General features: G+C 37.6%; 2 protein-coding genes across 3 annotated transcripts; both read right to left on the bottom strand.

Moving 5' to 3' along the window:
* Positions 1-1075: 1075 nt before the first annotated feature.
* LOC131330069 (senescence-specific cysteine protease SAG39-like) lies at positions 1076-8373 on the bottom strand. Of its 2 annotated transcripts, XM_058363561.1 has the most exons (3): positions 8266-8373; positions 2033-2466; positions 1076-1930 (listed from the first exon to the last, which is right to left on the bottom strand). In XM_058363561.1, the coding sequence occupies exons 2-3, from the start codon at positions 2460-2462 to the stop codon at positions 1338-1340; spliced, it is 1023 nt and encodes a 340-aa protein (XP_058219544.1). In that variant the 5' UTR covers positions 2463-2466; positions 8266-8373; the 3' UTR covers positions 1076-1337. The 2 variants fall into 2 exon arrangements, with proteins under 2 accessions (XP_058219544.1, XP_058219545.1); XM_058363562.1 differs by lacking the exon at positions 8266-8373 and having other exon boundaries at positions 2033-2508.
* A 5977-nt stretch (positions 8374-14350) lies between these two features.
* Positions 14351-15647, bottom strand: LOC131330085 (uncharacterized). Its single transcript, XM_058363589.1, has one exon. The coding sequence runs from the start codon at positions 15421-15423 to the stop codon at positions 14845-14847; it is 579 nt and encodes a 192-aa protein (XP_058219572.1). The 5' UTR covers positions 15424-15647; the 3' UTR covers positions 14351-14844.
* Between the last annotated feature and the right edge of the window lie 1277 nt (positions 15648-16924).

Genomic DNA, 16924 nt, shown 5'->3' on the forward strand with positions numbered 1-16924 from the left:
ATGCAATTGTGCTTTGCAGAGGAGACGTTGACCTCGATACCTGTCGTAGTTGTATTAAAAATTCCACTATTAAGCTCCCACAACTGCTTCCTAATTACAAGGGGGCGATCGGATGGTATGACTATTGTATGCTGCGTTACTCGGACAAGTCCATAAAGGGCATTTTAGCAACCGATCCGAGTCATGAAATGTGGAACGTCGGAAATGCATCGAGCCTGAATGAATTCAATCAGGCGCTGAGATGCTTGTTGGACGGTCTCCGCATCCAGGCAGCGTCGGTTGGGAGCCGCCGCAAGTATGCAACGGGACACGTCTGCTCCGGATTTTCAGACTATATACAAGTTTGCAACGGGACACGGCTGCTCCGGATTTTCAGACTATATATGGACTAATGCAGTGCACACCTGATTTGTCCGAAAAGGATTGCAACGATTGCCTCCAAGGGTCTACTCAACAGATTCCGAAGTACTTTGTTGGTAAGATAGGAGGGAGAATTTTGACACCTAGCTATAATCTTGGGTACGAGACCTGTAGTTTCTTTGCGGAGATTCCAGGTAGAGCATATCTTTTGTAACATTTATCCTTTGAATTATTCTTTCCTTAGTTTCACAAATAATAGACTTATGGGTTATGTAAGGTAAGACAAATCAAGCAACTTACCTATAGATTTAAAAACCGACTGCTACGTAGCGGTTTTTCAAACCTCCGGTACACCCTGCTATACAGTGTAGGAGATTACTCAAGTTTTTTACAAGAGAGACTATTTGGTCAATGAAGATATCCAGACGTTCTTCAGAGATTACTCAGTTTCGAATGCAGGTGTGTATTTGGGCAATGTATGTCTTGTTGTGCCCACGGATCAAGACTAAATACACACCTGAAGTTTTAATGAAGACATCTCCAAACTCAGGTACTCCACGGAGGACGTGTCTGAGTCGAGCCGGTGTCCAATACATGTTTGATACGGATACGGCGACTAGTTAAGCTGATTGGTTCTTCATAGCATCACTAGATGTGAGACAAGGTTGTACCCGAGGAAGAGTGTGTTGTTTGATCAGCTTCCAAACAACTTAAGTTTTGAAGACAAATCACTATAAACCAAATATGATTGTTGCATTCCCGAAAGAGAAACACCTAACAACTTACATGGATATCACATGAGAGAAAAAGGAAGAAGAGTTTGAACATGTCATGGTTAGGACAAGGGGGAAATGTATAACAATAACTTGCAAGGATCTCTAACCAAATTTATTTTTCCTCTCAAAAAAAAAAAAACAGCCATAGTAACAAGTGGTCTCTTATATCATAGAAGCTGTCACTTCTTTTAATATCCAAGTTTATGCTGTAGGGTATGAAGATTGCATTGCGATACCACAAAGGCCTTCTTTTGCATCAATATCCCTTTGCATACGCATGTTCCCTTCCTCACCCCAGCCTACACCCCATGAGTTCTTTACTAGCCAGTACTTGGTTCCATCGTCGCTAGTTCCATATCCAATAGCTGTTACACCATGGTCAAGGGCAATGCCACATTCTCCTGTAAAGACACCACTTGAGTAGAACTGAAAGTCAGGTCCTCCTGCATCGATGGCCACAGAGATTGGTTGGTTCGCAACAGCCTTCAACAAAGAACTCTCATTGTTTGTTGGGACGTCTTCATAGCCAGTTATCTTGGCTGCATGTTGAGCTGCTTTGTTTCTTTGGCATGTGCCATTAGTTCCGCTGTAAGGGTAGTTTGCTTCGGTGGTAAGGCCCTGATTCTTTTGGATAAATTGGAATGCATAATCCATGAGACCACCTTGGCAGCCATGATCACCACCATTGATGTCACAGTCAACTAGCTCTTGCTCAGACAATGAGATTAACTTGCCATTTTTCAATGCATTTATTCCTTCCACAGCTGCCACAGCAGAAAATGCCCAACAACTTCCTATACGTTGATTATAGATGAAGTGTTAGAATCTATATATGCAATATTTATGTGCCATTTTTTCCCCCCTTTTAGCATCATGACAAAGAAAAAACTACTAACCACAATCGCCTTGGTCTTTAACAGGTGTTACCACCCCTTCCTTCCTCCAATCCATGCACGATGGCGTTGCAGTCACATTTTCATATTTAAAAGAAGATGCTACTGTGGAATAACCATGGCTCTTGAATCCGTTGCGTAGTTTGAACTCTTCATTCGTAAGATCTGCAGATTGATTAACGGCAAGCTTATATGACTTGTTTGCGGCTTTGTTGAAGGATTCTATATACTCCACATTGTCCTTGAAAATCTTCAATCGTTTCTCCTCTTCCTCGGTATCCTTGCATACACGTCCATAATGAGCCATCCATTGCCTATGCTTCTCAGAAATGGATGCATCTTTGATGGAACGAGATGTAGCTTGAGAAGCCAAAGCTCCCAAAATGAGTAGCACAGCGAAGCCGATGCATTGGTACTTGTTTGTGGAAGCCATTGTACTACTAGCAGATATGACACATTGTCCATAAAATTTTATTAATTTCAACCACTAAGCAAGCAAAGAAGTAAACTAGCCAGCTAGTCTACAATTTTATACAAGACATGGATGCATGCAAAGAACAAAAGCTTGTGGAAAGAATGTAGAGATTGGTTTGTTTTGATAAAAACATATATATATATTAGAATTGACTGACTAATTATGGTATTCGTAGTTAAAATGTAAACAAACAGTTCATAATTGATGCCTACATTCCAAAACTATGTATTTTGCATTAGAAAACTCGAATGGTTTTTCGTCAATATAGTGATTAGGGTGTGTTTCACTAACTAAAATAAGGACTTATTTTTTGAATTAGAGGTGATGAATGACCTATCTCGTAAAGCGGGAAATGAGTACTTAAAAAATAAAAACCTTAACGGAACGTGGTCAACCCATGACTCAAGCCAAACACTATTCCCATATTGCCGAGCACTAAACAATATGCACAACCTAAACAACCCTTCACCCAAAGTAACGTCACTCTTCATTGTGAATTTGATTATACTTTTTTTTTTTTTTTTGAAACGGCAAAAAATTTATTAAAGAGAAACTCGATAGGGTACATCGAAGAAAGGGGAGGGGGACATCCAACCAATGGTTGAAAGAAGAAGAGAAAAGCAAGAAAAAAAAAAACCACAACGGTACAATCCAAAACATCATGAAAAAACCAGCTGCACTTGACAGCAAAAGAAACACCTCCCAAACACTCCAAAACCTCGGCCAAAACTACTGCAAAAAACCCCAAAACCAAACTACACCAAGCTTAGAAACAACTAACCACCCCTTCGAAGAGGCCCACGAAAAAACACCAGCAAAACCAGAACCATACCAAGATATACCTAAGTAGCAGACAAAGGAGACCAACTATCATAAGCACCCCAAGATCGCCCCAAAAAACCATACCCAACTACCAACTAGATCAACAATAGGAGAGCTCGATGAAAAAACACCATAACGCACTACAACACGAAAGGGCTATAGCGAGGATTTAGTTTCCTCACCAAAGCACCTGATTTCCTCGCAAAATGTATTAGGAGGAAATTTTTCCTCACCTATTCTTACACTATTGCGAGGAATTTTTTCCTCGCTAAACAAATTGAGATCCAAAAAAAAACAATCTCTCTACATCTTCAGCAACTCTCACTACTCGAATCTCCGTCCTCTTCTGTATGACACGGAACACTTACCAACCTAACCACGCTGCACTTCCAGGAAACAAGGGAACTTTTTTCTATATATTGTAGTTTTAGCATCTCTTTGCATTCTCCAAATTAGTTTCTTCAACATTAATTATGGTCTTTCGACTTTTTGTACTCTTATAGTATCTAAACTTTATTTGAACACGTTTAATTTTTTTACTAGCACAATATTTTTTTTTGTTGAAACATGTTACTCCCTCCGCCCCTATTTAAGTGTCTATTACGGTTCTGCGTGCCATTTTTAATTGTCTATATCTCTCAATGTGTATTGTTAAAAATATGCCACATGAATCTTGTTTGATAGATTGATTGGCATCCAAGATTGTATAATCTTGGTGCTCAAATCCTCTAACTTGTGGCTTTATTCTATTTAAGTAGTCGTTTTTATCCCATAATGCACGTAAGGTATTTTTGTGTGTGTTTCAGGTAAAACATGCTAATAAGGCAGTTTTGAACGCCAAGGGTTGTTCCGAGATGTAACCAAGTGTTCAAGTGCTCGGCGATACATATTTTATCGTCACCAGATCCTAACGGGATCATAATTAGCCTCGAAGGACGTTCGGTGGAGAAGATGGCGAGGAGCATGCCAAAGAGTTTCAAGCGAGGCATGAGCATGGAGGATGGCCATTGAGGGTATCCAAGAGATCAAGGCCACATGGCACACCTCCACTAAGTTCCATGGATCAAGCAATGAAGCGTCGAAAGGCCGACGGGACACCACAAGCCATGATGGGCCAAGCTTTACCTGTTCTGCAGTTTTCACATAGAGGTATCGGTACCTTGTTTTTGTGGTACCTGTACCATGTTGCTGATATGGAAGACAATTGCATTGGTACCGATACCTTGTTTTTGTGGTACCGGTACCAATGCCCTTCGACCAACTTTTTATGCTGAATTTTTCAACCTTCCATTTATGGAAAATTTCTACTTTAGGCATGTTTTTAGGATATTTTGGGGGTCTTTTCATCCTATGTTTGGCTGATTTGTAAGGCTTATTAATAGCCTTTCATGCCATATTTGGCCATTATGTAACTTCCTACACTTTAAGTCTTTTTATTTTGAGAGCTCCATAGTTATTGTCTTCCAAGCTTTGTCTTTAATTCTTCAACAACTCAAGTAAGTAGTGGTTGTATGTTAAATTCTCAAGAGTTAATGTTATAGCTACTTGTTGGATCTACTCATAAATCAAGTTTATTTCCGTTTGTATCGGTTAGTCATGTTTACCTTTCCAAGCATAATTTCTAGTCTTTTTGTTATGTGTGAGTAGTTGATTAGGTTTGGCCACGGAGTGATTAACGCCATATGACTTATGTTAATCTTGCCTTTCTCAACTAAATACTTGAGGTTCGGTATGGAAAATGAGCGTGGTTCGCCTTTTATGTAACAAAACTTACCGATGTTAATCTCCGGTGATCATGTGCTTGCTCACATGGTTTCAGAGCGATGTCTCGGTTCGTGTTTGCCAAGAGAGTAAAAGAGCTCGCTTGCTCTCCATACTTAATTTCTAGTCTTTAATGGTTTCATAGCAAAATATTCCGGTTGATAGCCTATGCCGTGCAATTCAACCGTGTTTTTGTTGAGAATGGTTCGATGACCTAAGTTTTGGGCGCTAAAAACTCCAACACCTTACCGCTTGTTTAATCTAGTTAAAACTCATTTCTAGTCTTTTTCATAAGAACATTTTTCACCTTTCAAAGCAAAACCAAAAGTTGACCGTTTAAATGCCGCAAACCCTAACATCTAAAAATCCTAGCAAGCTATAAAGACCATCCCTGTGGGAACGATACCGGACTTCTGGATATTATGCTGACAATGACCTAGCCCTACGCTCGGGGTAAATCAACCTATTTCAATGGTTAGGTTGGGACGAAGCATAGATCTCAATCATTTCTATAAGACAATGATTTTAAAAATATTAATATACATGGAGAGATATAAGCCTTTGAAAAATGACACGCAGAACTGTAATGGACATTTTAAAATGGACGAAGAAGTGTATTGTATCTAACTGACACTTTTGAAGGACTAATATAACATGTGTTATTATTTTAATTTTTTGATGGAATTATCCTAGTTCTTATGGAATGAGATTTTTGTCGTCATAAATTGAGATATATTTTAATATCAGATTAAGAATGACAAGAGGCATCACTCTCATTTTCACAATATGTATATGTATATATAAAAATATGCATGATACTACAAAATTGCATTTGAAATTAATGTTTAACATATTTTATCTGGTTATAAAGGAATATCATTAGAATCACCTAAGTTGGTTTAAATAAAAATTAATAACTATTTACAAAAAAAATTCTTTACAGCATGAATGCACAATAGATATGAAATAGTGTATTTTATATAGATGTTTTGAAAGTAGATTTATGATGATTTAACTTCGAGATATATTTTTTCCATACGACATCACTTCAAGATGTTTTTAACTTTATCTTCTGTTGAGTTTTTCTTTTCTATGGGATAAATCATTGATATCTATACTTCGACATATCTTTCATTGCTAATTAGAAAAAAGAAAAGTGGCAAATATGAGTTTTTTTCACTAACTCAATGCGATTGGCAAGGAAACTATTTTTCCCCGTGTATGACTTTTTTATTTTAATAAATTTGATAATGGTATTGAACTATGTAGTTTATTATGTCATACCATCGTGATATTACAAATACATATGAACATAATTAATAATGATTTATATATTAAAAATTAGAGTCCTAAAAAAGGTGACGAAATATTTCCTCACCCAAAAATTACATTTGGCAAGGAAAATAGATTTCCTCGCCAAATGTAACCTTTTGGCGAGGAAATCTGTTTCCTCGCTAGAAAATGCGACAAAATTGAATTTTCTCGCAATTAATATACTTTTAGCAACGAAATCTATTTTCCTCGCTATAGCCATTTCTTGTTGTAGTGGTACGACCGAACCAGCACAAGACACATCAAACCAACCCATCAATAGATACATCCCAAACCTTACCAAAAAACCGTACTTGTAAACACACGAATCGTATTGTAATAGAGTAAGACGAGAGCAAGGTCGAACTAACAAAGGATTGTGATTTTTTTTATAGGATAAGAAAACTAACCTAAATTGAATGGATCCCAACCTAGTTAACAAAAGTTAATTATGGTTTCTTTTTCAAAGAAAACTAAACAAAGCAATTGTAAAAATAAATAAATTAGCAATTTGTGGGCAAAATTTTTTTTTTTTTGATTAGCAAAAAAAGGGTTTCCCTATCATTAATAATATTGATACAAAAAAGAAACCATGTAATAATACACTAGGGAGCGTTGCACAAAAGAAACAAGCTCAATCTATCACTACAAATCACCTTACAATTTTTTGAAAATAGAAAAAACAGCCAAACCTGTTAGCAAGGAGCCAACGGGAACCCAAAGGGCCAAAGCCCAAACCCATACCAACGCCCAAACCCTAAACATACAGAATCAGCTTCTGTCGCCACCACAAGCCAGCCCAGCACTTCCCAAAACTGGATCTGCACCTACTCCAAACCGCCCTCACAATTTATCAAATCAAAGTGATGAAGGTTTCAAATCCACACTCATGCATTCATTATAATTATTGAGTGACTCTTATTTATTTCTTACTCTTCGTAAAAAATAATTTGGAGGTCCATTTCTATTACCATGGAAAATCGTATGTATCAATTTTTAAAACAAATCACAAAAGACACATAGTGCTTGAAATTTAAAAAAAAAATTGGGGATAAAATGGCCAAAGTAATTAACTAAGAATTCCAAATCATGATTGAAATCCCTATCCAGAATTATTAACTTAAATCATGAGTCGAAACGATTGTTCTATTAAACTATGAATTCGGCAAATAAAGGCTATATTACATGGATGCCTCTTCATCTATTGCCTTGTATCACTAAGACCTCCTCAACTTCAAAGTTGGAGAATGACACCACCTATTATATGTGTGCGCTCATTATACCCCAATAGCAAAGAACCCTACCGGTACACACGCGCGCGTGCACTCTCTCTCTCTCTCTCTCTCTCTCTCTCTCTCTCATGGAAAAGTTAGTCATCTCGTCATATCCGCTTCTCATGTGCTCGTATGATGCATGGGGGTGTTAAGTATTCGATTTGATTGCATCAAAGATTTATGATGAACAACATTAAATTAACAAAGTTGAAGAGTTGATATCGACAAGGAAGAGGTACTCACATAAAGCCCTACATGCATGGTTTATCGATATATGTACACATAATTTTGAGGCATTTTAGAGTTTGCTTGCAGTTTAGGATTTTGAATCATGCCAACCCTATGTATTAAAACTAGACTTTCTTTGAATTTTGTGTCCAGGCCGGATATTAATTTAAGGAGGGAGTAACTACAATGGAACATGAGGTCTCACCCTCTCAACCCTTAAAAGCTCATTCTCTCTCATGAAGTGTGTGTGTATATATATATATATATATATATATATATATATATATATATATATATATATATATATATATATATGCTCAATGCTCATGTAGGAATAGAACTCCGTAAACCAAAATAAAGCTTACAAATTTTTTCTTCTCTCTTTTCTTCTTTGTTTCAGCCGACGTTGAACTCCCGGCCGTGGTTGTCTTTGCTGTCCAATTTCAGCAAATGCGTGTGATGTGATGCCAGCTCCGATCTCTCTTTGAAAAGCCAATATATAATATAGCGCCGCTGAGGACAAGTATGTCGAAACCCCCTGTATTTACCGAATAAGCAAAACAATTCAACGTCAATTACTGCAATTTCCCACAAGCTTCCAATGCCAACTAACGAATCCACGCAGATGTCATGCCGTCATGCTTCCTTTCCTTTTAATCTTTGTATTTTTTATTCAACGATTTAGAAAATCTAGGTTGTTTAATTTTTTGCTGTTAACAAAAAAAAAAACTTGGTCATATTCATCATCACAAATAGGATTGGACATACTGTCACATCCTGTTGATTTCCTTTTTAGTAAATGTGATGGACCAATGGATCAATTTGACCATTGACTTGGAACTTAATTTAGAAGTGAGCTCATTCGAGTACATATTTTATGGTTATAGAGCACTGTCACGTGATGCCCCACATAAATTTGCGGTGAAGAAGAAGGTTGAGACACCACATGAATTTGCGATGGAGTTGGGGTTTGGATAGCATCTGGGGTGCCTTGAAAGGTGTATGACTGACGTCCGGGGCTTATGTGCCAACCTAGTTGAGATATTTTGTCCTTGGTTGTGATGTCGGGTCTCCTTGCTCCTTTTAGTCTTCGTATTCATTTTGTTTGAAATCTCTTTATTTGCAGTTAAATTTTTTTTTGAACTTTGACTTGTAACTTCTGAAGTGAGCTCGTGGACTATGAGTTTCGCTCAATGAAAGCGAAAACAAACCCCCTTTTTTTTTTTGTAGTACACGACGGCAATCCAACCTGCCATATGGAATTCCATAAAATCATCAAATGCTTGTCTAGTAATGCTAAAGTTAAAGGAGAGGCAAGGGAAGTTGAAATGAAGTCTGTTAAGGACAAGGTACTAGACAGAATAAAAGGTTGGAAGTGTAAGACAGTTAATCTGAGAAATTTTTTGGTGCCTGGTGGGTATATCCCATATGGTGCCCGCTCGGCACATCCAACTAGAAAAGAGGTCTAACAAAACCAGTGCTTTTGGCGGTACCTAAATTTGTGATGGCATGCGTGAAACTTCCAAAGGGCCTGTGTAAGTCCATCAGTTCAATGCATAGCTCAATTCTTCTGGAGTGGTTCAAGAGAAGCTAGGAAGATACATTGGCATGGATAATTGGATGGAACAAAATCAGTGAACACATGTGATTTTTTGTTCCGAAAATATCAGTGAACTTTTCCTTTGTGCCATGCCATTGCTTACGACTTTAGAATGGATACTCTTGGATGTTTAGCCCGAAGCATAGGGCTTCTAGTAGCTTGCAGAATAACTCCGTAAGTCTGAGATCATATCATAGGGAATCGGTAATAACTTGTTCGGATTGAAGGTTTTATGTAAGGATTGTGGCGTTTAGTCAGCTAACTGTCGGTTTTGCTTTGAAAGTAGAAATACTAAGGCGAAAAGCCTAGAAATGAGTTTAATGAACTAAAAGAGGCAAATCTAGGGATCATTCATCCCGTGACTTAGGCCATTATCAATTCTTGAATATAACTCAAGTGAGAGTCACGATCGCGCGCTCACACTCGGAAGATTTAGCTTTGAAGACTACGTTAAGTCAAATGATGTGATTTACCGGAATCGAATTACTCATTTGAACTAATTAATCGAACACGAAGGAGGACAGAGCTCCAATCATGCCGCACGCCAAGACCGCTTGTCAATACGACATCGAAAGAGTTAACACCCCTAGTTTAGCCGGAAATTGCGAAGTAATTTCAATTCCGGAAACCATACTTTAAGCCCGAGAGTTCGAGAACAAATAACAACCTAAGTCTTTGAGATTGATTAATCCAAAACTTAGCCAAAAGACTACTCACTCGTAGTTAAAGAACAAGGATTAGTAAGAAATTGAGACATGCTATTTAACAGATAAAAACTAAAATAACTTGATATTAACGAAGATCCGAACCGAAGCTACAACTTTAACACTTGACAAAATAACAAACTAACTAAACTTACTTGAGTTCTTGAAAAAAATAACTTGAAAAGCTTGAAAGAACAACAATGGAAATCCTAGAAAGTTAAAAGGCTTAAAGCATAAAAAATCTAACTTAGGCCTAAAACTAACTATTGGCCATATATGGCATACAAAGCTATTTATATGGCTTACAAATCAGCCTTACAAATGGACCAAAAGGTCCCCAAAATATCTCAAAAATTAGCCTTAAGTAGAAACAATCCATAATTGGAAGGTTGAACAATTCAGCTCAAAGTTCCGATCGCAGAGCAGAGGTATCAATACCTATGTTTTGAGATATCGGTACCCAGTCAACTGTTGGGCTCTGGAGTAGAAAGGTACCGATACCTAAGTTTTGAGGTATCGGTACCTCTACTGCAATTCTGCAAATTCTTAGCTTTTGGCCTCAGCTTCAGCAAACAACTCTTAGCAATTTACATAGCATCTTATTTTTTATTCCCTAAACTTAAGTAAAAACTATATTTTAAACATTTCTTTTACCTTTTCTTTATTTTAATTTATTTAATAAAAGTAAGAAAGTATCCCTCATTTGAAAACAATGGCATTACCAGAATTTCAAGATTCCAATTATATTAAAATATCAACCCCCCACTTTTAGTGTAAAATGAAAAACTGCACGTTTTTCTCAAGAGGAAATGACTCAAAACATGACTTTGTTTTTCAAATAGAACTTTGCAACTTTGTAGTTACTCTTAGAAAAATTAAAGGATTAATTACCGTCAATTTGTCTCGAAAATTGATACTTTTTTAAAAAATCATTTTTTCATACTTAGACAAATTTTCAGGGGCCGACAGGTTCTTCGGGTACTTGGAAGTACTTGGGACATCCATGGTGTTGAAATACGCCTTATTTGCACGTTTTACCTGAAACGCTTACAAAAATACCTTATGTGCAATATCGAATAAAAACAACAATTTAAATATATAAACGCTACAAGCTAGAGGACTTAAGCACCAAGTTTATACAATCTTGGGTGCTTATAGCCATGCAATCTCTTAGAAAGTGATACCTGGTGTCAATCTGCTTGCTACAATCATGGAAGATCGAATTACTGCTATCGCCGATTGATTATCCACAAATATTTTCATTGCTTTTTCTTGTGCAAAATATTTAAGCTCCATTAGTAAATTCCTTAGAGCATCCGCAATGGGGTTTGATATATTTGTGTGTTAAAATATTTGTTGAAGCATCCGCAATGGGGTTTGATATATTTGTGTGTTCAATGGTGTAGGCATGTAAAAATTCTAGCCTATCACAAATTGCCACGTGTTGCTAGGGCATAAAAATTGGCCAATCAAATGTTGCCAAGTGCCTATAAGTCAAAGTTTCATGGACGAGCCAATCAAGTGATGCCAAATGTCCGTGGTCAAAAGTCAGAGACATGTAAATGGACCAATCAAATGGTGTCACGTATCAAAAATGACACAGTTATTATTTTATCAAGTCTGACCAATCAAATTAGGCCAATTGGTGAATAATAATATATCTCTTTATATATAATTACCTTTTTCTAAGATAAAAAGAAAGGAAAGGTAATTATCAAATAATTATTATTCCTTTTAAATTCAATAAAGGAAATAATTAAAGAGATCAATATAGAAGGTTAAGATTGGAGTCTCCATCCCACATCCTTCTTATAAATAGAGGTGCTCTCTCTCATATTTAACCATCTGCATATTGAAGCATATAAGCTCCAGAGCTCTGAAGATCAAAGCCCTCAAGCCCTTCAGAAGTCTTCAAGTCTGCATCCGACAAGAAGGCTTCTTGTTCTTCAGATCAAAGCTTCAAAGCTCTGAAGAACATTCAAGTCAAGCCAACATCAAACAAAACGGTCCTTCAGATCAAAGCTTCAAAGCCCTAAAGAATGCTCAAGTCAAATCTCCATCATCAAATCCAAACTCCAGAACTTTGAAGATCAAAGCCTCCAAGCCCTTCAGAATTCACATTCATCCATCACACGCAAGCTTTTGGAGTTCTGAAGATCAAAGCTGCAAAGGCCCTTCAGAATATTTCAAGTCCACATCAAGCCAGATGTTCTTCAGTTCAAAGCATCCAAGCCCTGAAGAACGTTCAAGCCAAATCCACCAATCATCAGTCTCCTTCTACCAAATTGAAGAAGATCTCAAATACTGATTTGAGTCAACTTCTGCAAATCTGCATCTCCTTCAACCAAATTGAAGAAGATCTCAAAGACCGATTTGAGAAGAAGCTCCAAAGTTCTCAAGTCAATATCCACAAATCCGCCATCTTTTTCAACCGAATTGGAGAAGATCAAGCAATTCAACTTGAGAAGAAGCTTCAAAGCCATCAAGTCAAAGCCCGACAAAGTCGTCGTCATCTTCACAAAGACCGCAGAAGATATCGCCGTTCAAATCAAGATCAAGCTGTCAAGCTCTCGTTTCAACATCCAAAGAGAAGAATCAGAGGATTAATTTTCTTTGAAAATTGCATCAGAGATTGTAACCCTAAATTTCTCAAATTAATAAAATTGACTTATTCAACATCTTTCCGTCTTTTTCGTAGACTCGAATTTTGTGTTCAACAGATGGGGTTTGATATATTTGTGTGTTAAAATGTTTGTTGGAGCATCTGCAATGGGGTTTGATATATTTGTGTGTTAAAATGTTTGTTGGAGCATCCGCAATGGGATTTGATATATTTGTGTGTTAAAATATTTGTTAAAAAGTATATTAGAATAAAAATGAGTCCCATAAGTGTGTGTTAGACATTGATAACATAGAAGTGCATTAGAACACCCATAATGAATTTGGTAAATTTGTGTGTTAAAATATTGTTTGCTAGCATCTTTGCCAAACTTGGCACACATATTAGCACACTATAACACACTCTAGCACACAAGCATTATGGCACAAAAAATACATTTTTGTTTGCTAAGTCTTAGCACACACAATTAACACACTAGTTAACAAACCCATTACGGATGCTTCAATGTCTCACACATACTTGTGGGATCCATTTTTATCCTGATACATCACATGACATACACATGAAGGAGCAGCTAGCCACTATTCGGCCTCACAAGTGCAGAGACTGACACTCGATTACTTCTTTGAAATCCAAGTGAACGATGTCGCCTGCTCATTGCTAGCATCTGAGACTCTGATTAGTTTTCTTGTACGTGGAGGTAATGACATGAATCATTCATGGCTTTGTTCTTGAACTTTTTTTTCTTCTTTTTTATTTTTTTGTCTTTTTATTATCTCTTTTGCTTGGGGACAAATGAAGTACGGATTTTATAAGTATGAAAACAGCGTGGTTACGCTCTAGGAGGTAGGTCACTTTGGATTTTGTATAGTTCTTAATGAATTACTGCAAAACAATCTATTTTGTCAAATGAAAAGTGGGAGATGGACACACGATCGAGTCAAACACACTATGCCAGAAATGGTTATTTTGCCACAAAGTGTACGTTTTGGGACAAATATTTAGGTCCTCACAAAAATTGTCACTAATTTTATGGTTCCAAATTGGCTTAGTTTTTACCGTTGCTCCCCAAATTAAGTATTGACGAAAACTCGCAAAAGACACTTTGATTCCCAGTAAAATATTAGAGTCTATGTATTTTAACGGTCTCCTGAACTAATAACTCTATCCAACTTCACTGCATACTTTTTGACTTTTTCGCTTCTCAAAAGTTGTCCAATTTCAAATTAACTTATAAAGTGCCCTCAATGACGCCTCTTTTTTGCAAAATTATAAACTACAGGATGTGCATACTCTCATTGAATTTCGACAAAGTGAGGACCACTCCTGGAAAATCAAAATCTTTAAATGGTAATCATTGTATCCCCTTAATAAGTTTGAATTTCATACACAAACAAATAAATTAGGACGGAGAAACTGAGGAACTAACCATCTTTAAAATAGGCATAGTAATCCATCATTAAGAGGGGAGGAGTATTTTAAAAATCACTCACTCTCCAACTTCATAATGTCAAAGATGAAACTCATAACGTCAAAGATGAAGTAGAATAATATTTCGTACAGATTTTAGATAAAAGGTTCTACCAAGGGGCCGATCAGAAGAAAGTAGAAGTATTACAAAAGAAATTAATTTTCGCACTCCACTTATGTACGCAGGCGCTCCACAATCAGCATCCTATTACAAAGGGAGGCGTGGAGAAAATCAAATAGTCAACTCTACATCATCTTGCTCTATATACTAAGAGCTATTTCTTGCACCCAAGGCTTTCCTCACCACAAAGTGAGAAGCGAATCTCCTATAAAGTGTGTAAATTTCACACCAACCTATGATGAAAAAAGACTCCTAAAATAAGACAAAAATACACATATCCGAACCCACTTGATATACGTGGTTCTCCCACCGTAAATGTGAGGTACACACGTCGAACGGATTTTTGCACTTCTATCTGTCTTCGTAGCATTTTTGTCTGAAATATTGTACTCTTACAAAATATTTCACAATGGACTATTGTGAATTTCTCTAGAAAAGCCCAAGCCAGGCCCACTCATCATCGCTAACGGGCCGGGGCGAAGACCGGTGGGAAGAGAAGGATGATGAGGGTGAGTCACGGAACAGAGACACGGACTTCCGGGTCGACCCGGACCACCTGGACAGGGTTTCAAGGTCAGAAGTGTAATCGGGCTCAAAGTCGGTCTCGGGTTTGGGCCTCCGACTTCTTTTCTTATCACCCTTTCGCCTAATGAGTACCAAAGGACTTGGAAAGCAACTACCCGAACCAACATTGTCGGGTGGGGCAAAAATGGATCGGTCGGGTCTACTGCGTGGGGTGGAGCGGGAACGGGGCTCCAGAGGTGGATGGCGGAAGTGGAACCCGGAAGGTGGTGGGCTGAGCTTTATCGGGGTGGTTGGGCACGAACGGTGGTGATTGATGGATTGCTGTTTCTGTTGTTGGTGATGTTCGAGCAATGAACGGCGGAGATTAAACGAGGGTGATTGTTGTGGTGATGGGGATTGGTGATGGAGCTTGGGGACACCGGGTCGGATCTCCCACTTAAATGGGATGGCCCCTGGTTTCTTGAAAGAATCATCTATAGTCATCTCTCTCTCTCTCTCTCTCTCTCTCTTACTTGAGTTGTGTGTGTGTGATAGTGTAATGTATATATAGGTAGGATTGGAAGGGGGAGGAGAGAGAGCGAGAGATGAAGAAGATGATTATTGTTGGCCTCATGAGCGAGATTAGAGGCGAGGGAAGTGGATTTGTGTGGGCCAGTGGAGTGGAGGTTTGTGTGTCCATGCATATACTTTTCATCACTTGACTTTTGAAGGGAAAATAACACCAAAAGTTAGGTTTCATCATCGCATTAAATTAAGGGATTGGAGGGAACTGACTAATAATTCAAACATTCGGCATCATTACGTGGTATCTCAACCACCCATACCATTACATATTTACGTAGGTTTCATGTGTTTTATGTTGAATCTGACGTGAACAGAGGCGGAACTAAAATTTGTACATAATGGAGTCACACACCAAGAGCTATTAAAATTTGATTGAGTTTGGCAATAATAAAGGGCGAGAAATGATTTTTACTAGAAGTATTGAGGATTGTTTTGATAAATGTGGGGTTAATTGTGTGCAAACCTAATAAAAATGATACTCCCTCCGTCCTTTTTTTATAGTCCAGTATTTCATTTTGGGCTGTCCCTCAATAAGTGTCCATTTTATAAAGTTAGTGGGTAAAAGTTTGTGAATTTTCTATTTTGCCCCTAAAAGTAGATTCCATTTTGAAAAGTTAGTGAGTAAAAATGTAATGATGGTGTCTCCATCGAGGGTAAAGAGGGAAAATGGAGATAAAAATTGATGTGAAAGGTGTAATCATAATAACTTTCTAATAAGTTGGAGTTACGAAGTGGGATACTTAAAAAGTGACGGAGGAAGTAGCTACTCTTGGTGATTTTATAATCTCAGCAGGGTCACTTCTGTCTTCTTTCCTCTATTCTTGCTCGTGGATGTGTTACAGGGAAATTCCGGGATTATTCCGTGCTTTGGACATAACACAACAAAAAAAATGTGCGATATTCATACACTTCAATCGTGAATTCCAAACTTTTTGTGAATTGATTAGACATGCCTCTGGTAACAGTAATTTCTCTAGTCCATGAGCTATTCCTTGTCCATGAGCTATTCCTTGTGAGAGAAACTTATTCACAGCAAAGCCGTAAATAATTTATTCACGATTCCGCACAATCTCGACCGTTTATTTCAGCAATCAAGGGTTGAGATTGATTTTTAATCCGAACTGTTTAAAATACTTTTGAATATGTGCGATTGAGCGCCGTAAACCTTTATTCACGGGAAGCCCCGTAAAGAAGTTTTTCTGATTCCTTATTTCTGATGTCTGATTTCAACTCTTACTTTCGTTTCCTCCTCCTCCTCTCCATAGTCCATACCCGTGTCTGAAAAAAACAGAGGAAGATAGAAAGACTAGAAAGGCTCTCCAATATTGAAGAATATCTTATTCTACCAAGAAAGAAAATGGAGAATTTTTTTAGGCAGATAACCACTTAACAGCAGTTCAAAAAAAGAGATAACCACTTG

This window comes from Rhododendron vialii, chromosome 6a (genome assembly GCF_030253575.1).
Source record: "Rhododendron vialii isolate Sample 1 chromosome 6a, ASM3025357v1".
NCBI classification, from domain to species: Eukaryota; Viridiplantae; Streptophyta; class Magnoliopsida; order Ericales; family Ericaceae; genus Rhododendron; species Rhododendron vialii.